Genomic DNA, 26681 nt, shown 5'->3' with positions numbered 1-26681 from the left:
CCCTGCAAACCCAACAAAACAAAAAACACTCAAAACACCTACTTGAGAAGTATACAAACAAAAATAAAAGGCCAAGTAGCAAGTGGAGCATCTTTGTGCCACCCAGAGGCATTATGGACACAGGGTGCACAGTTGCCACTCTGCTAATACCACACTTTTCCATAGTACCTTCACCCTTCAAGAGGGTAATGGGTCCAGCACTCTACAGGCTTTATGATAGCTCATTCACTAGAAACATGGTAGGAATTGGGATGAGGGACATCTAGTCTGCTGATATAACTCAGTTATATCAAGTTGGAGAGGGTGTTTTCCACACCTTTGGCTGATAGAGCCCTTGGAGATTTCAAAGTGGATGAACCATGCAACTAACAGATGAGGATCTGTCTTAGTACAAGAAATAAAATGCACTAAAAAGCATGCACTCTCCTTGCTCACAAATTAGTGGGAAATGCATTATTAGTCAAATAAGATCGACATGGACCAGGTGAGTTGGTTGACAAAATATTGTTAGATAATTCCCCTTGGAATTAATTCGAGAGCAGCTGTTGCAAATTAAAGAGTAATAGAGTGTTAAAAGGCAATAATTCAATTAAGTACCTTGGATGAGACAAAGCACAGAAGTCAAGCATTCATGAGCAAAAGAAAACATAATATTGAATTACTGTTTTAGTCTCATGGCACATAAGTAAAACACATAACTTTAATATGGTGCAACCATCTCTTATATTTTATTTTCGAATCAATTATTTAATAACAAATCCACTGAATAATAAAACAAGAGATAATTCGGGTTCTGCTGTAAAAATATCACACAATTAGTAGACGTGTTAAGACATTATTCCCCTTCCTACTGGCAGACTCTACAGAAATACATTGGGTAGCACATTCTACAGAAGCACATTGAGCTATCGTAATGTTTGGCTGATTCAAACCAGTTTTTTCATGTAATAGAATTTCATAGAATCCCGACAGTGTGAAAACAGGCCCTTCAACCCAATGAGTCCACACTGATTCTCGGAACAGTAACCCACCCAGGCCTATTCCCCTACACTATTATTCTATATTTACCCCTGACCAATGCACCTAACTTACACATCCCTGAACACTATGGGCAATTTAGCATGGCCAATTCACCTAACCTGCACATCTTTGGATTGTGGGAGGAAACTGGAGCATCCAGAGGAAATCAGGAGACACAGGGAGAATGCGCAAATTCCACACAGTCACCCGAGGCTGGAATTGAACCTGGTGCTGTGAGGCAGCAGTGCTAACCAATAAGCCCCTGTGCCACCCCAAACAAACAAACATAGACAAACAACATGCATAAGGAAACTGGTGATTTACCTTGTATGACGTGAGAATTGTCCTTCAGAAAGAAGTTATACAGGTATTTAGGAATAAAGGCAGACATGCAAGCATACGCCAAGGCTGCAACAAGAAGACAAAGTCAGATTCTGAGTGGTATGTTGTTTCACTATACCTTATCCCCCCACACATATAGATAAAATTCCATTAAGCTACTTGCATTCTCTTTCCCCACCTTTTCTCTTGATCTTCCTGTAACATGTACCAGTTTTAATCTGAAGATAGGCACTCAGTCTTTGAGAATGTCAAATCAATTCAGTATCTTGCCTTTGGTAGACCACTTAGACAGGATTTAGATGAGTTCACCTGTCCCTGTTTCTTCCCCCAAGAAAGGTACCCTTACAACCAGTTCATTCTTTGTTGTGTAAAGCATTAGTAGAAATCAGATGGTGTTACTGAAATTTAGATGTCTCTGAAGTAGAGGTGTTCAATCGGTTTACTAATTCTGTTTCTTTAAATCAGTTACTGCTGGGAAGAGTCATATAGATTGAGTCTGAGGATTTTACAAGCTATTAGGAGTCATTTAATCTACTGTTCCCCAAAGTAGCTGCCCATGGTTCCATTCCCCTGTCCTTTCCTCATATCAATTGAACATTTATTTTTCAAATTATTTATCCAATTCCCTATTAAAAATTATTGTTGAGTCTGCAGCCTTTACTGCTCCTGATAAATGTTCTAATAACCTTTTATGCAAAAGGAAATTCTCTTAATCTCTGCCTATTTGTTTGTGTTTAAACATGCTCTCCAAGTGACTAAACTACCATGCAGTGAAAATAATTTCCCCTGATTTCAAACCCTGAGGAATCCAATCTTCTTTAACCTTGTGATAAATCCCTGTTGCTCTAATTTTTTCTAACAGCCAGGGCCTGTCATTCTGTCATAAACAATTACATACTTACCTTCGTTGTTGAAATTCAGATACAGGAATGGTGCACACAAGGAGTCCAAACCTAGGGCAGAAATGTATTTCAAAGGCCATAGCCAGTATTTCAGATCTTAGTCACTAAATACATAAGCTGATGATACAATGTAATAGTCAGGAATATTGGTCACGCTATTGGAAACTCCCATTCAATGTGTTAAGTCTTCTGTCACACCTTCACATTTTCATCCTTATCAAAGGGTCGAATAAATAACAGCTGAACCCAAACCCCTATTTACTTGTCCCTGTGTGGCACAAGCTAAAGATATAGTGCAATAGTTTCCCTCTGATAAAAGCAAACTCCTGAAAATGCTGGAAATCTTGAACAAACGCAGAGAATGCTGGAGAAACTCAACAGATCTGGCAGATCTGTAGAATGAGAAAAACAGAGTTAATGTTTCAAGTCAAGTATGACACTTCTTCAGAACTTGAAACATTAACTCTGTTCCTCTGTCTACAGATGCTGCCAGAGCTGTTGAGTTTCTGCAGCATTTGCTGTTTGTATTTCCGTTTCTGTCCGATACTTTGATCCCTAGGACGTGATTTTGGTATCTGGGCGTGGAGCTCCGACATTAGGGTCACATGCAGGCTCTGATCCATTCCTGCGTTGGAAGCAGCTATATCCTGAATTGTGGCCAGAGGATGCACAAGCCATCCAAATAAGGGTGAGAGATGAGCTACCAAAGCTGAAGGGCCAAAAGGAGAAGGAGCTGCAGCTAGCGAGAGAAAGGAACACAGCTTCTCAGCTCTTTCAGAAACCAAATGGACTCAGCTGCCAGGCAGACAGCAGAGAGACCTGCAAAGATGCTTCAAAGTCCCACTCTCACTCTGGATTGCAGAGATTGCCTCCAGGTAGTTTCTGATCTTCTGCCACAACAGGGGATGTCCTGCAAGGTGGCTTGAAATTTCCAGTTAGCTTTTGATCACTGGCCTTATTTGACCTCTCAGGTACCTTAACTAGCTGCCCCCAATCCAGCCACTGGGAAAATAGGGGATAGGGTGGTGCTTGCAAATTGTCACACTGGCCAGTGGCATAAAATTATGTGCCAGTCTGCCTGCATTCCACCCTATACTGGGGAGGATGTCTTGCCCCTGCAATATCTACATACTGCCAGACTGACAGTCCAATGAAATCTCTTGGATGCGTCACAAATTCACAACAGATCAATGAAGCAGAAATTGTGGAATTTCTTTCGTTCTCCACTGATGCAATTAGTTTCAGCTTGAGTTGAAAAGACTGTGAACTAAGTTGCATCAACTTTCACAGACTGACATTCTGCTGGTACAGTGTAATGATTAATGGTTTCAGATGAAGAATTTACAGTCAACATTACTAGATGCTGACTCAAGCATCGAGTCCTCACTATTCAGTTCAGCAGCCTTCTCGTCACAAACAGTAAGATCTGAACAGGGTCTCAGTTGAGGGATAGTTCCCTCAACCACAGCAATATAATTCCAATATGCTGAGCATTAATCAAACATATGGAGGAAAATTACTGGGATTGATAATCAGTAATTTAAAATAAAAACAATTAGTTTAAGAATGCTCATTGTTTGGGATAGGGTTTCCATTAGTTACTGATTACAGATCATCCCAGAATGTTAGCTTATTTCTCTGTGATGAAAAGAATTTGGATTCCAAACTTCTTTAGTGTGTATCAGACGATAAGACTGTAAGAGAAGCCAATCAACTTCTACAGAAATAGTGGCGGGTAAATTTGGCTTTGTTTAACCCGATGTATTTAAACAGTTAAGTGCATTTAAGGCTGCTACAGAGACTATTTTTTTTAATCAAATGCAGCACTTAGCTTACCTTGCCAGTAGACTAGTTCCTGATGGGAGACTACCCAAGCCTTTAACACACGTCTGAACTTTCTATGACCCTCTGGTGATGACAGCAGCTCATCGTACTGATGGCAGCGTGGGATGTCCACTTCAATCTGAAAGGCAATCAGCCACAGAAACAGAGATTGATGGACAGATGTTGCAAGTCTGCAAACATAACTATAATCTAATCAGGGGAAAAGATGTACAAGAGGGTGCTGTTTGTTGGTGAAAGAAACAGAACTAAACTGACTTCATCAAAACTGCTGCCGTTTCTCCGGAAGTTTGGATTGCAATGGTTGTTGCTGCATTGTGATAAGGTAAGAGCACTTAGAGTCAGAATCATAGAGATGTACAGCACAGAAACAGACCCTTGGGTCCAACTTGTCCATGCCGACCAGATATCACAACTAATCTAGTCCCATTTGCTAGCACTTGTCCCAGATCCCTCCAAACCCTTCCTATTCATATAACCATCCAGATGCCTTTAAAATGTTGCAATTGTACCAGCCTCCACCACTTGCTGTGGCAGCTCATTCCATATATGCATCACCCTTTGGGGAAAAAGTTGCCCCTTAGGTCCCTTTTATACCTTTCCCCTCTCACCCTAAACCTATGCCCTCTAGTTCTGGACTCCCCGACCCCAGTGAAAAGACTTTGCCTATTTATTCTATCCATGCCCCTCATAATTTTGTAAACCTCTATAGGGTCACTCCTCAGCCTCTGACGCTCCAGGGAAAACAGCCCCAGCCTATTCAGCCTCTCCCTGTAGCTCAAATTCTCTACCCTGGCAATAACCTTGTAAATCTTTTCTGAACCCTTTCAAGTTACACAACATCATTCCAATAGGAAGGAGACCAGAATTGCACGCAAAATTCCAAAAGTGGCCTAACCCATGTCCTGTACAGCACGTGCTGCAATTTGAATTCCACAGGTGGAAATAAAAGCTGAGTCATAGAATATAAAGCAGGGTCAAAGACAGAGCAAATGTTATTATTTCATGGAAGAGAGTCACAATGCCTTGCAGACAAGTGGAGAATTTATCATAAAAAGCCCTTCTTAAGTTATACAAGTTACATCTCTAAGTGCACTGCATTGACAACTTCTAAACATCTTAACATAGACACTATATATGAAATATGAAGACCTGTAGAACACTATGTATAACTTTCATGCTGTTCATATTCGGAAACACTGGCATAGACAGGTTAAGTGCTGATTCATCTATTTCTGTGACGCGTGTAGGGAATAGAGTCATACAGTCATAGAGATGCACAGCACAGAAACAGACCCTTTGATCCAACTCATCCATGCTGACCAGATATCCTAAATTAATCTAGCCCCATTTACCAGCATTTGGCCCATAGCTCTCTAAACCCTTCCTATTCATATACCCACCCAGATATTTCTATATGTTGCAATTGTACCAGTCTTCACAGCTTCCTCTGGAACCTCATTCCACACATGTACCACCCTTTGGGGAAAACATTGCCCCTTAGGTCCCTATTATACCTTTTCCCTCACCCTAAACCCATGCCCTCTAGTTCTGGACTTGCCCACCCCAGGGAAAAGACTTTGTCTATTTACCCTATACATGCCCCTCATGGTTTTATAAACCTCTATAAGGTCACCCTCAGCCTCCGAAGCTCCAGGGAAAAGCCTCAGCCTATTCAGCCTCTGCCTATACCTCAAATCCTCCAACCCTGGCAACATCCTTGTAAATCTTTTCTGAACCCTTTCAAGTTTCACAGCATCCTTCTTATAGCAGGGAGACTAGAATTTCACGCAATATTCCAAAAGTGGCCTAACCCATGTCCTGTACAGCCACAACATGACCTCCCAACTAGTGTACTCAATACTCTGACCAATAAAAGAAAGCACACTAAATGCCTTCTTCACTGTCCTATTTACCCAAGACTCCACTTTCAAGGAGCTACGAACCTGTACTCCAAGGTCTCTTTGTTCAACAACATTCCCCAGGACCTTATCATTAAGTGCGTAAGTCCTGCCCTGATTGGCCTTTCCAAAATGCAGCACCTCACATTTATCTAAATTAAACTTCATCTGCCCATCTGAACTAAACTAAATGAAATAAATTGCAATGCAATGCGACCTTCTCAAAAATTATTTAATGGAATTTCAAATTGAAGCAACGTTTTAAGATTATCAAAGATGCAAAACAGGCACTTATATAGTATCCTGAATTTCCAGAACATGCATTTATGTAGTATGTAGCATCTCCTCAAGATGTCCCAAAGCATTTGAAACCCAATTAAAGGCTTTCTGAAGTCAGTGTTGTTGTGTGCACAAATATACCAGCCAGGCTTTACTTTGCAAAGTCTCATAAACATAAATTAGGTGAATGACTAGATCATTTCTTTCTGGTGATGTTGGTTGGAAAAGAGTTTCAATGGTAGATGGGCTAAGGCAGCTGACATGATGGGGGGGGGAAAACAGGTAGTCTTTGCAACAAGGATTGCTCAACTTGGGTTTAATTGAACAAGGGTATGATCAGTGTGAGACAATGGCTAAGGGAGGGACATGGAATCACTGGCGATGGTTTGGAGCTCATAGCAGGCATGAAACATGATAGTTTTAGTCCTCACAAAGTTTAGCTGCAGGCTCTAGGAAAAAGCAAACACTTTCATTGGAGGTTGTGCAGCAAAGATTCAACTAAACTTATCCAAGAAATGATGCGTTTCTCCTGTGATGAGACGCCAAGTAAATTAGGCCCTTGTTCTCTGGGATTTAGAATGAAAGGTGATCTCATTAAAACACTCCAGATTCTGGAGGGAGTCGATAGGGTAGAATGTGAGAGATGTTATCTGCTGGTCAGGGAATCTAAAGCAGGCAGATAGTCCGGAATGAAAAGGTTTTTTAATCATTTTGGGATCAAGATGAGGAGAAATTATTTCACTCAAATGGTTGTGAGTTCTCTATCCCTGGGGGTTGTAGGTGCCCCATTGTTGAACTTGTTGAAGGCTGGGATAGACAGAGCTTTGGTCTCAGGAAATGAAAGGACAAGAGAGAGGACATAAAAGTGGCGTTGAAGCCTGTGGTTAGTCATGATCACATTGAATCGTGCAGCAGACTCAACGATCCATTTGGTCTACTCCTACACCCACCTCTTACATTCTTATGCTCTCATCCAAGACCAGATGTCAAACGAGCAGCCTGACAACGTAATGATTGTGAGTTGAGAGCGATATAGGACAAGTTAAGCTGCATGTCATCAGTATACATGTTGAAACGGGCTTGACGGTCTACGGATGATGCCACTGGAGTAGCTGTCATAGAAAAAAACCATGTGTAGACAATATAATCACAGTAAGTGCTGTCAAAGTCTTGTTGATCTCTAGAAATTATGCTGGTGCAAGAATACATTCCAACTTGTGACTGATGGTGGTTCAACACTGCACAAATCATAACAATGCAACTTAATGGTAATCTTGCTTCAAGTGCATAATGAATTTACAGAACATTTATGTAAACTATCCTACCACTGATTAAACAGTATATCTCCCTTACCGGATACGAAAGGATCCCACAGTGTATCACCCTTACCTGTCGATCAGTGGGTATTGGTGTATCCTTGTCAATTGCATCATATTTTGCTTGGATATCACCCTGGAAAGAAGAATGGAAACAATTAAGTCAAATTATGTCCGTTCAAAAAAATCGTGTGCGCGCGCTCAAATACAAAATGTAATACTATCGAAGCAAGGCTTAGCCTTCCAGACAACTTTTACTTTCTCAGGGAAAAGCTGGCTGAGCACGTACTTTTTCTCATGGCATTGTACATACATCAGATATACAGCTGAGAAACAGGTCACTCAGCCAAACAGCACATCCAGCATTTTTACTCCACCCAAGTCTACTCAATTTTTCCTCTTATTCCCACCTTTCTCATATGTTTGTTTATAAAAAAATCCTCATCTCTATCTTAAATGGATGACATGTATTTTTTAAGCAGTGACCCCAACTTCTCCATTCTCTCGTAAAAGGAAACATGCAATATTAGGAGGGGTCTTGGTAGGGTGTGTGGTTAAATAAAGTCTTGTATGTTTCAATCTTACTCTTCGAAACTCCAGCAAAAATAAGACTGGCTTATCCACCCTTTAACCTAAGATCACCTGCCCATCCCAGGTATTGGGGTAGTAAACCTCCTCTGGACTGTTTCTAATGCATTTACACTCCTCCTTAAATAAGGAGCCAATACTGACCACTGTGCTCGAGAAGTGGTCTAACTGAAGTATAACTTCTCTATGTGTGTATTCAATTCCCCAAGCAATAAATAATAACTTTCTATTCACTTTTCTAATTACTCGTGTACCTGCATACTAATATTTTGCAATACATGCAATTCCTCTGAGCTTCTAGCCCTCTCTTCTGGGAAAACTATGCTCGACTCTGGATACGGGAGATGGACAAACAAGCAATGGAACAGCTATAGAGTCAAAAGTTTAATTTCAGTTGAATCGCCTTTTTTTCTTTATTTTGCCAGGAAACATTGTTGAAAAAGCATCCTATTTCATACCATGAAAACTCAAAAGCGCTTCACAGGACTAACTGTGACACAATAAAGCCTTTCTGTTTATCATGTGTTAATTGAACAGCCTTGATTAATGCTGAAAGGGTGCTTCCTCTTGTGGAAGGGACAGGAACTTTAAAACATAAAGGTCACTTGTGTAAAGACTGAGATGTTGAGAAGAATTTGAAAATTCTTTCTTTCAGAGGGTTGGAAGTCTTCCACGGAGAGTGATGGAGGCAGGGTCATTGAACATGTCTTAGGCAGAGGTCAATAGATTCTTGACTAACAAGGGAGTCAATGTTTCCATATTTATAGACATGGGCTTCACTGGTTAGGCCATCATTTATTGTCCTTCAGGGCAGAGAGTAGTTAAAAGTTAACCATGTAGCTGTGGGTCTGGAGTCACATGTAGGCCAGACCTGGTAAGGATGGCATATTTTCCTCCCTAAGGGGCATTAGTGGACCAGATGGGTTGTCATTAGGGTAGCTTTTAAAACCAGGTTTTCATTGAACTTAAAATTTCACCACCTGCCGTCTGGAGATTCTAATTTCAGTCCTGAGACATTAGCCTGGGGTTCTCAATTATCAGTCCAGTAATATCACCACTACACTATAACCTCACTAAAAATATAAGGGGCAGATAAGAATAGGATAGGAATAGGCCATAATCAGATCATCCACCATCTTACTGAATGGTGTATCATGAGACTGAATAGCCAACTCCTGCTCCCAATTTGTATACCTGTGTGTATGGATCTAGGACAGAAGCTAATTCAGGGATTGCACTGTGACAGTTATAACGCATCATTCTACATGTTGCTTCACTAACATGCCAAACATTAAAGAACCTAAAGGGAAACTGAACCAAATCCTGATTCACCAGGGTGCAGAGGAATGAAAACCAAAAGAACTGCAAATGCTATAAGTCAGAAATAGAAACAGAAATTGCTGGAAAAGCTCAGCAGGTCTGGCAGCATTTGTGCAGAGAAATCAGAGAGAGTGGGCTATATCTCCAGCTATTGTTCACTCCTTACTCCTTCCCCCCACAGTATCTTCTGCCTATAAACTAACATTTTCCTACCTACCACTAGTCGTGAGGAAGGGTCACTTGACCCGAAATGATATCTGGAAGAACGGCACCTCATTTTCCACTTGGGGGCCCTGCAGCCTTCTGGGCTCACCAGTGAGTCCAATAACTTTAGAGCTTAAGCTCTCCCCAACCCCTATACACCAGGCCTTGTTATCACACAGTCTGCCAATGCACACAACCCATCGTTAGCCACGACCAGTCTCCATTAGTAGCTATTCACTCTTCTAGCCAAATCGTTATCTACTCCTTTGTCTATCCAACTGTTCTCTCTCTTTAGGCTCTATCCACAGATTGTTTACTCCTTGCCTTCCCCACCCCCAAGACCCTATCTTCCTAATCTACCAACATTTTCTTAGCTACCATCAGTTCTGAGGAAGGATCACCTTTCGAAACATCAACTCTGATTTCTCTGCATAAATGTTGCCAGACTCGCTGAGCTTTTCCAGCAACTTCTGTTTTTGGTGCAGAGGAATGAAACCTTCTTTTACAATAAAAACATTTCAAAGTATTTCGTTCTTACCTCGATGCCAAGTAGCGCAGCCCAGGTCAAACCGCGTACTAGTGGAGGAATGTCCACCCTTGCTTCTTTCCAAATTTGATTCTTTTTGTATGGATATGCCTAATGAAATGAAATTAAAATAGATAAAGAATTCATTAGCTGCGTCACCATCGTCTCTCTCATTTTGCCCATTTTTCTTTCATCTTTTGCAATCTCTGACTTTCTAGTTGGACGTTTGGATTTCAGGTTGTAAGGTTCAACAGGAGACAATGTGAGTGTGGAATGCCACTTGAACTGCACTCAGGAGTGGATGGTTTTTCCATTCGCATTCACTGGTTACATTGCTTGCTACATTCGTATATACGTTATGGCATTAGAGACAAACAGGACACCAAAGACTTCCCCACAGTGCTAATGCAAAGATCAGGTGGAGTGCGAGGTGACAGACTGGAGATATATGGAGCACACAAGTCTCATCACCAGGTATGACCACAGAGGAATGTGGGATTAAAAAAAAAGGCTTGCACTTAGATAGCACTAATCCAAAGCACCTCACAACAATAAATTATTGTTGAAATGTCACACAATCTTGCTTCTTGATATTCATGGGAAAAGGAAGATAGAACTTACACTCTCAAGTTTCACATCACAAAGTGTTTCAAACCCAAACAAATTACAGTAGAAGAGCATTCACCCTAGCTGTATACCACAATTGTTAATGCATTTAAACAGAAACAGCAATAACATAAATTACCAAAAATGGTGTTGCTGGCATTCAGATTGGAATATGTTCTTACCTCCAGGAACCAGGAGCAGGAGTAGGCCATCTGGCCCTTAGAGCCTGCTCTGCATTCAATAGGATCATGGCTGATCTTTAAGGCCTCAGCACCACTTACCTGCCCTCTCGCCGTAGCCCTTAATTCCTTTATTGTTAAAATATAAATCTATCTTGGCTTTAAAAGCATTTACTGAGGAAGCCTCAACCACTTCACTGGGCAGGGAATTCCATAGATTCCAACCTTCTGGGTGAAGAAGTTCCTTCTCAATTCAGTCCTAAATCTGCTCCCTCTAATCTTGAGGCTATGCCCTCTTGACCTACTTTCACCCACCTGCGGAACTATCCTCTCGAGTTCAATCTTAGCTATTCCCTTCATAATTTTGTGTGTTTCTATAAGATCCCTTCTCATTCTATTAAATTCCAATAAATATAATCCTAGTCTACTCAAACTCTCCTCATAAGCCAACCCCCTAAACTCCAGAATCAATCTAGTGAACCCCCTCTGACCCCTTCTAGCGCCAGTACATCTTTTCTCATGTAGGGTGACCAAAACTGCATGCAGTACTCAAGGTGTGGCCTCACCAGCACCCTGTACAGCTGCCTATTCATAGCCTGTACACCCTATAACCTCTCTGCTTTTAAACTCAATCCCTTTAGCAATGAAGGACAAAATTCCATTTGCCTTCCTAATTACCTGTTGTACCTGCAGACCAACCCTCTGTGATTCATGCACAAGGACACCCAGGTCCCTCTGCACAGGAGCATGCTGCAACGTTTTACTATTCAAGTAAAAATTCTTTTTACTGTTACTCCTACCAAAATGGATGACTTCACATTTATTAACATTGTACTCCATCTGCCAGACCTTTGCCCACCTGCTTAAACTTTCTATCCCCCTTTGCAAAGTTTCACAGTCCTCTGCACACCTTGGCCTACCACTCATCTTAGTGTCATCCGCAAACTTTGACACACTACCCATGGTTCCCACCTCCAAATCATCTGTGTAAATTGTAGTCCCAAAACCGATCCCTGAGGCACATCACTAGTCACCAATTGCCAACCAGAAAAGCACTTATTTACTCTGCGCACCAGAGTAGGTAGGTCAGTTCTTCACATCTGATCCATCGTAGAATTAGATATCAGATAACTTATACCACAACATTTTTATCCACTTTTGTTCTTTGCTTCCATGATGGTTAACCAATCCTCTATCCATGCTAATGCGTTGCCTTTAATGCCATGCATCTTTATCTTCAGGAGCAGGCTTTTGTGCAGCACCTTGTTGAGTGCCTTTTGGAAATATAAATACACCACATCTACTGGGTTCCCATTGTCTACTGTGCTCGTACTGTCTTCATGGAATTCCAGTAGATTAATTAAGCATGACCTGCCCTTCATGAACCTATCCTGCATCTGTCCAACAAGACAACTTCTATTTAGCTGCTTTGCTATTTCTTCTTTGGTAATAGACTCAAGCATCTTCCCCACTACACAGAGATTAAGCTAACTGATCTATAATTCGCCATCTTTTGACCTCACGTTTTAAACAGTGGTGTCACATTTTCTGTTTTCCAATCTGCTGGAACTGCCCCAGAGTCCAGTGGATTTTGGAAAATTACCACAAGTGCATTTGTTATTTCTCCTGTCATCCCTTTTAGCACCCGTGGGTGCATTCTATCAGGGCCAGGAGAATCAGCTATCTTCATATCCATTAGCTTGCCCAACACTACCTCTTTCGTGGTAATGATTCTTTCCAGGTCCTCACCAACCTTCGTCTCTGTCAAACACTGGTATGTTATTGGTGTCCTCCACCGCGAAGACCGACACAGAACACCTGTTCAATGCCTCGGCTATTTCCACGTATCCCATAACTAAATGCCCCTTCTCATCCTCTAAAGGACCAACGTTTACTTGAGCCACTATTTTTCATTTTACATATTTATAGAAACTTTTGCTATCTGTCTTTATATTCTAAGCTAGTTTATTCTCATAATCTACCTTACTTTTATTTATAGTTTATTTTGTGCTTTCTGTTGACCTTTAAAGCTTTCCCAATCTTCTGGGTTTCTGATCTTGGCCATTTTGTGTGCCTTCTCTTTCAATTTGATAGCCTCCCTTATTTGCTGAGACACCATCACTGCACCACCACAATCCACAGTTCCAGCCTGCAACATGAACAGTAAAGTGCATTCCTCAGAAAAAAAAATGGATGCCCTGGGAACCTAGTTGGCTGGATGGCTGGTATAAATCAGATTATTGCCAATGGCATAGGGTTTGATCCCCATTCTGGCTCGGTTATTTTCAGTACCTACCACCTTGCCCTACCTGTAGCAGTGGTTATGGCAGTGTAGGTCGTGCCTGCCTTTTGGGCACAAGAATTCAAGAAGTAGAAGAAAATAAATATTAAATTTATACAACATGTCTTTCCTTAACTCAGAAACGGGCAGGCCAACGCAGAATGTCTCATTTGCCTTTTTAACCACCAATTTATTTGACAATGTGAAAATGTCAGATTTAATTTGCCTGAAGATTTCACAATTTTGTCCAGAAGTGCTAAAACGTCAATCCTACCTTTAGCAGCCTGTCGAAAAGAATAATTCGGTGCAGTTGGTACTCAGTGTCTTTCTCTCTTATAATGAGAGGCAGGGTGGCTGCTGCAGTAAGGTCATGGTTGCTGTTGGAAGGTGATATAGTCGACTGCCTGGGAAATTAAAGAAAACATTATACATCAGCGTTGCAATTGCCATTTATGAGGGATAGAGGAAGCTTGTATGGAGCGTGGTTGCTGGGATAGACCACTGGGTGGAATGACCTATTTCTATTCTGCAATTTCTACTTGACACTACATTTAATCTGACTCTGACAAAAGCAAACTTCTTTGACAAATAGATACATTGGTGCTTATTTGGAGTTAAGTTGCATCCCTTTGATTCTCCTGTGACCTCCTAGTTTTGTGGACCTGGCTCATGAAGTCCAGATAGCCATTTGCAGCCATATTTCCAGATTTGTCCCATTTGAATTTTGTGGGCCTTTAAAGGTTACGTAGGCTATTTTTAGTCTTAATGCCTTATTGTTGGATGAAAAGAAGATCAGAACTTGAGGATGTTTCTCTTAACGAATTGAGCCATCAGCAAACTGACGAGAAAGTTTCAAACATTTCACCCAGAGCCTGTTGCTATCTATATTATACTCTTATGCTGCCAATAAAGATAAAGGAGTTGTCTATTGCTGGTTTTGGAACTGTTGCTGGACACTAATATTTTGTTGTTGCATATTCTTCCAGCATTGTCACTGTCAGGTGAAAAACAACTGCATTGCTTTGCAATATCTGCAACACAATATTAAGTGCAGACATCTGTTTTTCTCAAAGTTTAGCAGAAGCACATCAAAATTGGTTAACGCCAGACAAGGAACACCAAGAAAAATAAAAACACGCGACTGGATCTCACAGGAAACTAGATTGCTCATCACCAAGGGAGAAAACATCAGTCTCCAATCTCCAGGAACAACACACCTGATGGGAAGCCATAGAATGCAAATCAGAGTAGATATGTCTTCACATCTGATCCATCATAGAATTAGATATCAGATAACTTGTACCACAACCTCTTCATGCAATTTTGTTCTATGAGCCAGCATTCTCTATCTAGAGGGGGAGAGTTAGCAACTCTCCTCAAACTGTTAAGGTGAAACTCCTGAGTTTCTAACATCACCCTGTAATTAACCTACATTTCTGAAACTTGGTCCAGGTACCAATTAAGTGACAAGGCATTTACTCACTCATCTTCCAGCAAAGGATAAAACGCTTCTCCGGCGACATCTTTCAATCTCTACAAGACAAGCAAATTGAAGTGCCAGATAAATGTTGCAAAAATATAAAACAATATTGCTGTCCTAGTATGCAAACTAATCAATGGTCAATTGGATGGTCTGACTGTGTAGAACTTCACTGTTAGGCCGGGAGAGTGGATAATCTGGTAATTGAGAGTTTGACTGAAATGGCCATGGAAATTATCAGGATAATAATGAGATCAAGCACCAAATGCTCAATTCATCATCTTAAACATTTGGGTTTTTGAGTACTTTGCTCAAAAATGTCTATCAAAACAGGAATCACTGAGCAACAGAAATTTACCAATGAATGAGAAATACAGAGTTTGATTGCAACTAATTTACCAAACCTTTATTATCAACCCAATTTCAGTCTCGGCCTTTGTATCTTCTGAAATAGCCCAAAAAGGGAACTCACAGTCGTTCAGTCATTAGCTCCTTTGTTACTTGCGCACAATCAAACCTCAAGGAATTTTTGTTCAGTTCGGGGGCCTCTTCTGAATTACCAGTTCAGTAACAAAAACCATGATACCATTCCCCACCTTACACCTCAGAGCCAATTCTTTACAGACCTGCTAGCAAACAGCTAGAACCAATTTCTGACAAAAAAAGGCTTGAGATGCAGTGCGTAAACATTTCATGTTAAACATTTGGACGGCCCGGGCTAAAAACAGAACATTTCCTACACCTTTGTTGTTTGAGATCCCTAAAACATTTAAGTAGAGTCTTTTTATTTCAAGCTATAATATACAGTCTGATCATTGTCTTATGTAGGCCTGAAAGGGTTAATATCTGGAAGAGTTTGGTGAGCTCCCTATGTTATGATGTCATAGAGGACCCATGAACAAGAGCGAGAGCGAGATAGGGAGATTGAGACAGTCACTCAAGAGATATACAAGTCCTCATGTACTTTGTACACGGTTTGTAGTGATGAAATAAACACCTTATTGCTTATTTTACCCGACTCCTGAGATCGTTACTAGTTATGATTAAAAGACAAACTACCTACACTAGCCACAGTGGTAGTAATAATCCCTCTCATTTCCTCATAACATCTGTTCTCATGATAGTGACCAGAACTGCTTACAACAGCAAAACCACGTTAATACTATGATTTGCTGACAGGTAATTTCACATTTCAAAAAGAAACAGAATGGAATCTAAAGCATTGATTCATTAAAATTGATCACAACTTGAAACAACAGCCATATGTAGATGATTCACAAAAGTAAAGGCCATAGCAGGCTTCTTACTGAGCCTTCTGTTCACACAGCCCCATAATATACATGACACCAGTGCTCACTGGACTGATGTATAAATCTAAAAGTGTAAAAGCCATAAAGTTTAGAAAACTCGAGGTAATGAAAACTTTTTCCTGATTTAGTTGATGTAGTTCTAACTTTAGTCAAGGAAATCAGCAGGATTCAATTTTCAAAAATACTGTATTATCTACAAGCACATTGAAAGAACGATTTTCACACTTACATTTCTGAGTTGGCATAATGGCAGTGTCAGTGTGGTATCATCCAAGAGGAAACTTCTATCTCTCACTTGCCCAAAACTTTCTCCGTCTTCCAAAATAAAGCTTAAAAAATGACCAGATTGAAATTCAAAACCTTTATTCCAGAAGCAGGTGTTAAAACAGAACATGATAGAAATGCTTTCCATCTCTGAAGACATAAACAGTTGAAGTTTCAGAACATGAAAGAACATCAGTCTTAAACATTCACTTTGTATCTCTCTTCACAGCTGTGACCAGACTTGCTGAGTATTTCCAGCACTCAGTTTTCATTGCAGATTTCTAGCAGTTTGGAACTTTAGCAGTTTGTTTAATTTCACAGGTCAGTCCAAAAACAATTCAAGTTGGCAATATTTATTGGTTGATTTTAAAATACTCGCAACCACTATAAATCTAAGTGGCTACAGACAGAAGACAATAGGATCAGACCTGCTTGTTACTTACTCACTTGTCATGTATTCTTTGTCTAACAGATTGGTCCTCTGACATTTCATTCAATAACACAATAGAAACTTAGGCATAATAGATTTATTTTCATTTTTCATTCATAATTTGGCCCTGTGAAGTTTCAACTAAAGAATGGTTGATAAAGCACTAGACTCTTTGGTCTACCCTGACCAAAGATGGGTCTGGGAATTTATAACATATAAACAATGAAGCAGAGTAGAGTACCAACGACTGACAAATCAATGCTTTGAAGTCACGTGCTGCAATATTAAATTCTACACTCTCATCACGAAATTTACAATGGAAACTGCCTTGATAAGTATGATACATTGTCATTATATGCTATTGCCAGTGGTAATGCAAGAATTCCTCTGTTGTTAGAACAGTGCACCCACAGCATAATAGTTTTGCATGTGTTGTTGCCATTATAAATGTGGACATAGGAATAACTAAAATAATTAAAAGGAAGGTTTTTAACAAACAATAAATTTCGATGTACTGAACTACATCCACAAGTTAGCTGAGTGTCATAAGTCTTCGCAAATACACTTTGATTTTCAGAATTTCAAACCTCAGAGGTATACTAGGAAAGAACATTAGTGTTTTATAGCAACAATTCTAACTCAAGAATGGAAGGAAACAAAATATCTTTTTGACATAATCATGCTGGTCAAATGATTAACCTCACCAGCAACCATCAGATCACTTTCTGAGACAGTATACACAGCCTTTACTGTTTACCTCCTCCCTCCTCACTATCCAAGGCCCCAGATCCAGGTGAAGCAGCGATTTCCCTGCACTTCACTCAATCTAGTGTCCTTCCAAGATAGCAGCAGAGTAGCAGATCAACATGCGGGCTCCTCAGCCCAGGAGCCCAGAGCTCATCTACTCTGTCCACTTTACTTTTTATCCCCCTCTCTCTCTCCCCACAGATGCTATCAAGTTTCTCCAGCAGTTTCTGTTTTTATTTATTTCAGACTTTCTTTGTTTTATATCAGTATAAAAAGAGTGCTAAGCAGACAAACATAATGTAACTGGGTCTTAGAAGTTTGGAAGGGGTTTTTGACTTACTTTGACAATGTACAAATTGGAGGTTTGGAGCGAATGATTCCTTTGATTGTAAGTTCCTTCTCCAAGTCCCCTCCAGCTAAACACCACAGATAATAGACTTCATCAATACATCTTTCTGAAAGATAATCTTCATCTGCGTGGAAAAAAAATGTCTTGGTTACACTGCACCTTTGGGAAATCTGGGTACTAAATATCTAATCAATTTGATGGCTTCATTTCCTATAGAGCTACCATGCACACTTACCATATGCTCAAACTTGCCAATGACAGAAGATATCAACAGTCTACAGAAACAGCTATAAAGGTTTTCACAATATCAAGAGTTGATCCTGACTCTGTACATAGGTCAAAAGGATGAAATTACAAGAACGTGGTGCTCAAATTAAGTCTGTATTTCCTTTTTTCATCAGTTACGATGATTTTGGAATGCTTTGTGAGAAAGTGTGGTGGAAGCAGATTTTTATGGGCGGCACGGTGGCACAGTGGTTAGCACTGCTGCCTCACAGCGCCTGTAGACCCGGGTTCAATTCCCGACTCAGGCAACAGACTGTGTGGAGTTTGCACGTTCTCCCCGTGTCTGTGTGGGTTTCCTCCGGGTGCTCCGGTTTCCTCCCACAGTCCAAAGATGTGTGGGTCAGGTGAATTGGCCATGCTAAATTGCCCGTAGTGTTGGGTAAGGGGTAAATGTAGGGGTATGGGTGGGTTGCGCTTCGGCGGGTCGGTGTGGACTTGTTGGGCCGAAGGGCCTGTTTCCACACTAAGTCTAATCTTAACTGTAACGCCCAAATGGGAATTGAATAGTATATTAAAAGGAAACATTTGAAAAAGTTATGAGGAAAGATCAGGGGAGTTTAATGACATGGATTACAATGAGCTGAACTGACCTTCTCCTAAGCTGATTCTATAACCAACATTATTCATTGCTTTCCATCTTGAATTTGATCAGATAGCTTGGATCAGCCGGCTTATCCATTCATTCATTACAACTTAAAACAGTGCTGAGGATTAACCTCTGTGACTCCAGTTTGTATTAGGTACTTCCTTTTACCCCAGTACTGGTGACAAAGCGCTGAGACCAAAAATCATTAACCTTATCTCCCACGCCATTGATACTGCAGACCTGCTAAACATTCCCAGCATTTTCTGGTTTTATTTCAAATTGTCTCTGTACTGACACAAAACTGAAGTATGCAAGGAGACAATTCTATTATGTGGATATTAAAATAGGGTAGATGTTTGAAATAAATACCCACCCTCAACACTTCATCTCCTTAATCATTACCCATCTTTATTAGATTTGAGCATTTTTTGGCATTTAGGACTTAATATTCTCCTCAGTTACAAATGCTCGACAGTTTGGTTTGAGAATCACATCACATCTACCTTAAAGTTTTAAGCGTGACCAGAAAACTTAGTCCAAACATAAATATGCTGATGAAACATCAGCCCTGTTATTACCAACATTTTGAGTGCAGAATGAAATAGTCTCCATTGCATTCTGTATTGTACTTCGATGTGCAAACTAGCATAATCAGGTGATAGTCTCTGTGTTGCTCTAGCCCAATTCCCACAAAACAATGAAAACATGCTCAGATTTCAATGCTCCGTCAGGCAACTGGATCAGCATCACCAGGGATTCAACTTAACAGTACTTGTGTCAGGAAAACTAAACCGACATAACGTGCACCTCAAAATGTGGAGCAATTACTCAGAAAAAGCTCAAAAGGTTTCCTTCAACAGAAAGCATCGCTTCATAAACCTCAGAGTTACTGCACTGACATCATAGTTAGTGCTGCGCTACCCTGTATAAAACTTCTATATTTCTTTCACATGTTTCTAATAAGCAGCCCAGATGAAATACAGCCATTATCTGCATCTCAATACACATTTGTACAATATGGCCAACACAGAACTTTGGAATAAATCTCCCAAATACCTTTGTAGAATGTGCCCAGGTCCTCAGGAATGATTAAATCAGCACAACGCAGAGAGGATGTAAAGAGACCATCAGGTTTGCGGTACGGCTTGTACAATGCAGAAACTTCAGCGAATACACTGTCTTGTAGCAGTTCAGCTGGAGTTGGCCTAATAGACAAACAGATCCCAAAACACATTGACATGCAACAGGAACAAATTTGTTATTGTAGACAGACATTCCAGAGAAGCGATACAATAAGTCATGCAACAGATAAACTTTAAAAAAGAACTTGGGTTGCTGCCACTTCATAAGAGTATATGGATTCAATGACTGGAATCCCTCTTGACACAGTTCACCATGCCAGAGAACTGCCAAGTGAAGGCAGGAGACTTGTTTCCCCAGTGTCCACAACCCCACCAAAGGAGAACAAAATCTGAAGTCGTCGTTACTCCAGGCTCCACATTTGGCTGCTTAGAGATACTGTAAAATGTTGAGAGGGAAGGGTGATTTGCAATTTAATTGATACTCAAATTAGTTAATACTATAAGAAACCATTTTACAAAGGTTGGATACTTTCAAATTAGCTTTGCACTGGAATGTTCCAGAGTAAGATTGTTCCTAATTTCCAGTCTTGCTAGCAAGGGATCGAAGACGTCTCCTGCAATAAGACAACTCTTGTCTATGACTACAGGAAAGGCACATCATCGGGTAGAGTTCAGGGAATTTTATACTGCAACTAACTTCTCCGACTTGGGATGCTGGATATCCAAAGTGGGAAAATGCCCACATTCCCGATAAACAAGTCACCCACCTTGATAAAAACATTGGACTGCACAAGTGTACAAGCTCACAACAAATGAGGCTAGTATAGTAGAAATATCAGACTGGTTTTATTTTATCTTCGAGAGAATTCATTTAGATTTGGCATTTGAAATTTGCTTTGAAGTTGTGGAATCACTCACCGTTTGGATGGGTGAAAGGTCAGGCATTTTTTCAACAGTGTTTGAACATCTTTGGGTAAGTCCTTTGAGAAGATGAAACAGCATTTATATTTATCGACAAGCGTGCAGAGGGCAAATCAACTTCACATTTGGAACTAAACAAATACTCTTTGTTTCATATATTTAGATCTGCTATCGCTACCACTGAAAATTTCAGGTCTATCTTCAAAATTCCTTGAGTATAGGTAGAGATGTTGGTCAGTCCCATGAGTAAGGTTGCCTTACAGTTTGATATGTGCTGCTACAATGCAATGACCCTGGGGTATAACAATGAGTTCCTAATCAGTAATCAGTATTTAATCTGCAAGGGAATCACGGATTATGGGAAAAGGCAGGAAAGTGGAGTTGAGGGTTATTAGATTAGCCATGATCTCACTGAACAGTGGGGTAGATTTGGTGGCCTGAATGGACCACTTCTGCTCCAATATCTAACAGTCTGATGTTCTAAACTGGGTATCAGCTGTATGCTCATGCCTACATCTCCAATCCTTCAGTACGTAAATTGCTACCCTTCAGTAAATTTCAATTATTCTCATGAGTCAACCTGAATCTCTAGAATGTTGGGAGTATCTAACATACATGGGATTTTTACTCGTAGAATCATTAAAAAAAGAGCTATAGAAAGAGCTGAGACCTTATTCAAGTGGTATTCATACCTGGAACAATGGTAGAAGATCATGAAGTTAAGGAGGTGGTGAGTAGTTGGGATATTCTATAGATGTGTATGGAAGAGTGGGGGGGGGGGGGGGGAAGAATGGAGAATAATAATCATCAGGGCAATATTCAGAAGTGGCATAATGGCAGCAAGGAGCGGGGAGAGAATATAAAATGAATAATAGGAGCAGACATAGTCCGTTTGGACCCTCAAGCCATAATAAAAGATTTTGCTCAACTACTCTAGGCCTCAACTCCTCTTTCAGCTCTTTGTAACCCTCAAATCCCTGAAGAATCCGAGAGGAGAGAAAAAACAGCAATGTTGCACGATGATATCCGGTCTTTCCATCACTTTATCACACTGTACAGTGTAGTGAATGACAATTAGAATCATTACAAAATTCAATGTCAGTAAAGCAAACCATGGTCATCTCCAAGCAGCCATGCTCTTCTGATATCACAGTCAAGATATCATCCACACAACCTGCAAAACAAACCTGGAATCAGTACAAGATGGAGAAACTAAATCATTGACACACACTGTGATGAAAACAGTCTTACCGAGATTTAGGATAAATTTTAGCCGTTCAGAAATATCCACATTCTGGAGCAGTTTGTGACCCTGCACAAAATAAATATGCGTAGTCAGATTTTTTTTTCATAAATGTGGTCTTATATCATAGTTATAATTGATTTGTTACATGCAATACATCTGGAAAGAAAAAGAGGTTGAATGAATAGTTTTGTTTTGTCTAACTTGAAAGTCCTGGCATGCTTGCTTTCATGTATTGCTCGTGTTTCACCACATATGGTTTGATTTCACTGGCACAAGAAAGCAAGTTGCCAGGGAAAAATGCAGAGGTCTTTGATAGACGCTAATATCCTTAATTGGATAGCCAGTAAGTGGCACATCCAACTTAATGCAAAGAAATGGAAGTAATATTACATAAACTAATGCTTGTACACACTTGGAGTGAACATTTTCAATTATTATGGAAAATGCAGCTTGTTAAGGTCATAACTGCAACTGGACCATCCCGTAGCTTCTCCACAGGGCCAGGAATAATTTACAAGTTTACAAAAATGACTTTTAGTGTAGAGGAGTTTTGCGATTAATGATAAAAATGAAGATAGGATGCATAACGTATCGATATAGAACTCACACCTCGATCCTCACTGTTACTTGCTACACTACCATTGTTCTTATCGCACAGGTGAGAGAGCAACTAGTGAAAGCTGCATTTGGAAAAGTACGTACATCCTCTTTTTAAGACTCGAGGGCCAGTGTAAATCTAGGGTGGCAATGCAGAAAGAAAAAAGCCTTGACATGGGTAAGTGGTGAAGAAACAAAGCTTAGAAACAAGAGAGAGACAGTGATTAATGCATTGACAAACCTCAGGCGCAACTGTCTTTGGCTGGTATACCACATGTGGTTAGAATGTACCCACCACGTCGTCATGAGTGTTCCCATCACTAATTTTCTATAATCTTTACCACATGCTCAGCTATTTTTTTTTGACAGAGTAATCATCTCTGTTTTATGTCAATACAGTTTCTGACCGCAAGATGACATTTGTTTGGTTCCCTTTTCTATCATCGACATCCATTCAGTCAAGTCTGTTGCCATCAATACACAATGGGTCAATGAACCGAAGTTAACAAGGCAAGGAAGATGGTCACAAGAACAGCCACATTTTTTAGGAATTAAAGATGTAGACTTCTATTTCACAACTGGACCACTGGATACCGGGGACGATTCCTATACCTCGAGCTGAGAGATTAACATCCAACACATGGAAAATAACACTTTTTTCAAATGTATCAAGTGCCACATTAAAAAAAATGCATTCTCTTTGCTCCCTTGATAAAAGTTACCATAAGACATAGGAGTGGAAGTAAGGCCATTCGGCGCATCGAGTCCACTCCGCCATTCAATCATGGCTGATGGGCATTTCAACTCCACTTACCCGCATTCTCCCCGTAGCCCTTAATTCCTCGAGACATCAAGAATCTATCAATCTCTGTCTTGAAGACATTTAGCATCCCGGCCTCCACTGCACTCTGCGGCAATGAATTCCACAGGCCCACCACTCTCTGGCTGAAGAAATGTCTCTGCATTTCTGTTCTGAATTGACCCCCTCTAATTTTAAGGCTGTGTCCACGGTTCCTAGTCTCCTCGCCTAACGGAAAAATTTCCTAGCGTCCACCCTTTCCAAGCCATGTATTATCTTGTACGTCTCTATTAAGTCTCCCCTTAATCTTCTAAACTCCAATGAATACAATCCCAGGATCCTCAGCCGTTCCTCGTATGTTAGACCTACCATTCCAGGGATCATCTGTGTGAATCTCCGCTGGGCAGTTCCAGTGCCAGTATGTCCTTCCTGAGGTGTGGGGACCAAAACTGGACACAGTACTCCAAATGGGGCCTAACCAGAGCTTTATAAAGTCTCAGTAGCACAACGGTGCTTTTATATTCCAACCCTCTTGAGATAAGTGACAACTTGAGATAAGTTACAAACTGCATTGGCCAAACTAATTACATTTCTTAATTTTCAAGTAGAATCAGAGGTTAGGTCATACTCCTGATCAAGAAAGGAATGATGTGTATTTATACAACTCTTTTCACATAAGAACTTAAGAACTAGGAGCAGGAGTAGGCCATCTGGCTGCTCAAGCCTGCTCTGCCATTCAATAAGCTCATAGCTGATCTTATTGTGCACTCACCTCCACTGACCTGCCTGCTCACCATAACCCTTAATTCCTTTACTGTTCCAAAATCTATCTTTGCCTTGAAAAGATCAGTCTTAAAAGCACATCTTCAGTGTGCCCCAAAGCCAATGAGTTACTTTTGAAGAGTTCAGTTACCATCATTGTGTAGCTGCTAATCAGTGCACTACCAAGTTTCCTAAAGAGTAATGAGGTAAATGACCAATTGGTTTATTGGTGTTACTCAGGAATATAAAATTTGTACATGGGAAGAGCTACTTGGCACAGATGGTGTTGATGCTTACACGGCCTGACATTAAACCAGGTCTAAGAGTGAAACACAAAAAGCTAGCAAGGAATCTCTTCCTCTGAGGCAGAACTGGTGGTGTGGGTCCCTTGGCGATTAAACAGTCCGACGCTCAAATTATTCCAAACACTGTCAGAAGGGGGGCAGGTGGTACTTGCTGCATTGGCTGCTGGGGAATGCTCAGATATTTGTATGCTCAGTGTGATGTTTCTGCTTGGGCTCCGCTTGGCTAGTGGGAGACTCTCAATATGGTCAGCACCTTCACAGATGGTTGTTCTCCACCTTTGGAGGGTCTTGGGTTAGAGATCCCCAAGGATACTGCAATTCCTATGCCCTCCTGGTAACTGTGAGCTATAAGGAGGCTTGAAGTAGAGAGCTCGATATGGAAGGTGTGTGTCAGGCATGGGGATGAAGCTGATAATCAATGCCTCCATATTGAGGATGTTGGTGAAGTAGAGCGAACCAACTCCAAAAATCAGAAGGAAGCCTCAATGTGGAGACTATTGACCTATTACCGTACACCTGGAAAGGGTTCTGACAGAAAGTCCCTCTACAGTGTCATCTCTCATTCAAAATGCCAACTGCCTCCACATCACCCTCCTCCCCAATCCTCCATTCCTTCTTTCCCTGTATTTGTGCATTAGTGTCAACATCTGGGAAGCAAAGGATGGTATTCCCATTTAACTCAGTAGCACCCTGGCACATAGCCTGGCTAGATCATTGCAGATCACCAAAGACCAAAAGCAGAGAGTGTGTGACTATCTTGAGGAATACCTCTGTTCAGTCCATGAGCATAACAGTGAGCTTTCTCTTGCTCCAAGTCGCTTCCACTCTGAACTCTCTGTCCACAGCCTGGTGCAATGTTCCAGTAAAATTCAATGCAAGCTTGATAAATTCTACCTCATCTTTTGAATCAGTATTATGAATTCAATACTGAGTTCAACAATTTGACATCACTATGCCTCAATTCTTTATTAATTCATTCCTCTTATATGCAGTTATTCCTATCTGATCTGGATACCTTTATCCATTATTATGTGGAAGGTCTGTTAATTCAATGGCTACATTGCAAGATACTAAATGGAGTGGGCTCAGTCCCTGTACCAGCTTCTTTTCTTGTTCTGTACTCGCAGAATGGTGCTCACCCTTCTCCCCCTCCCCTTCGATGTACAACTAACTAATTAACTAACTAACTATATCTCTCTCATGGAGACAGAAGTGCCTGTGGTTCTTTGTGGACTATGGCTAATTACCCATTGCCTATAATATATTTTGTTACTTAATTTCTCATGCCTTTCAATCTTTCACAGACATATCTGAAATAAGTCCATGAAGACTGGCATCCCATCCACCAAATCACTCTTTACTTACAGATGCTTAGTACATGACACTGACCCAGCTAGCTCAGAGCTGGCTCCGAGAGTGAGCAGAACCCCTGACATGCCTCTTTATATCTGTCAGCCAGGGCTCCCTGATTGAACCAGATTAACAACCCCAATCAGCGAACTCATATTCTATGCAATCCATCTGGCTGACATCTCTCCAATCATTATGCTATTCTTTTGCTGTTCCCACTCTTCCCTTCACTTTCACTCTCTCAAATCCATTTGTATTTGCTATCCTTTCTTCGTTCTGCTGACAGGTCATCGCTGACCTGAAACAATCGGTTGGTTTCTCTCCATTGCCGCTACTTGACATTCAGACTCTTTTCAGCATTTGTTGTTTTTTTTTCAAATTAGTGATTCCAGTTAGTGATTATCCCTTCCTGCTAATACAGAGTACTGGATCTACTGAGGGCTGAGGTGCTCATTGGTTGAAGGAGGCCTGGACCTAATATACCGGCCACTGCAGCGGACAGCAACTGACAACCGGAAGCGGCAGAGACAAGCCACTATAAATGCCGAAGGAAACACGACAGAAGCACTTCACAGGAGGCTCCCAAGCACTGAGGATGTCACCTAGAAAGGGGATGAAACGTTTGCAACAAAAACTCCCAGCTCGGCGAACAGAACCACAACAACGAGCACCCGAGCTACAAATCTTCTCACAAACTTTGAGGTTGAAGGAGAGCTTCCATGTCTATTTTATGATGGTTAGAGGGACAATGGATACTTTGAGTACATTTCTCCTTTTCTTTCATAAAAAAAAATTAGTAAGGAAAAAATTTGTACAAACTCCCTTCCAGAATAAGCACCAGGATAGTGCATGTAATTTTATG

The 26681-nt window shown here is 40.8% G+C and overlaps 1 protein-coding gene across 3 annotated transcripts in view; it reads right to left on the bottom strand.

The window, feature by feature from the left end:
* The window catches only part of tbck (TBC1 domain containing kinase), a 201835-nt gene that overhangs the window by 126653 nt on the left and 48501 nt on the right, over positions 1-26681 (bottom strand). For all 3 annotated transcript variants that reach the window (XM_060851292.1, XM_060851294.1, XM_060851293.1), the window contains 13 exons: positions 22012-22072; positions 21873-21934; positions 20758-20819; positions 19814-19962; positions 17878-18010; positions 16326-16425; positions 14790-14839; positions 13581-13710; positions 10253-10351; positions 7676-7738; positions 4101-4227; positions 2265-2315; positions 1345-1428 (listed from right to left, as the gene is read on the bottom strand). In XM_060851292.1, coding sequence (XP_060707275.1) covers positions 1345-1428; positions 2265-2315; positions 4101-4227; positions 7676-7738; positions 10253-10351; positions 13581-13710; positions 14790-14839; positions 16326-16425; positions 17878-18010; positions 19814-19962; positions 20758-20819; positions 21873-21934; positions 22012-22072 — 1171 coding nt within the window. The remainder of the gene's footprint in view (positions 1-1344; positions 1429-2264; positions 2316-4100; positions 4228-7675; positions 7739-10252; positions 10352-13580; positions 13711-14789; positions 14840-16325; positions 16426-17877; positions 18011-19813; positions 19963-20757; positions 20820-21872; positions 21935-22011; positions 22073-26681) is intronic.

This window comes from Hemiscyllium ocellatum, chromosome 36 (genome assembly GCF_020745735.1).
Source record: "Hemiscyllium ocellatum isolate sHemOce1 chromosome 36, sHemOce1.pat.X.cur, whole genome shotgun sequence".
NCBI classification, from domain to species: Eukaryota; Metazoa; Chordata; class Chondrichthyes; order Orectolobiformes; family Hemiscylliidae; genus Hemiscyllium; species Hemiscyllium ocellatum.
Note: the sequence above shows the minus strand (reverse complement) of the source record. Positions and strands in the feature narration are given on the sequence as shown.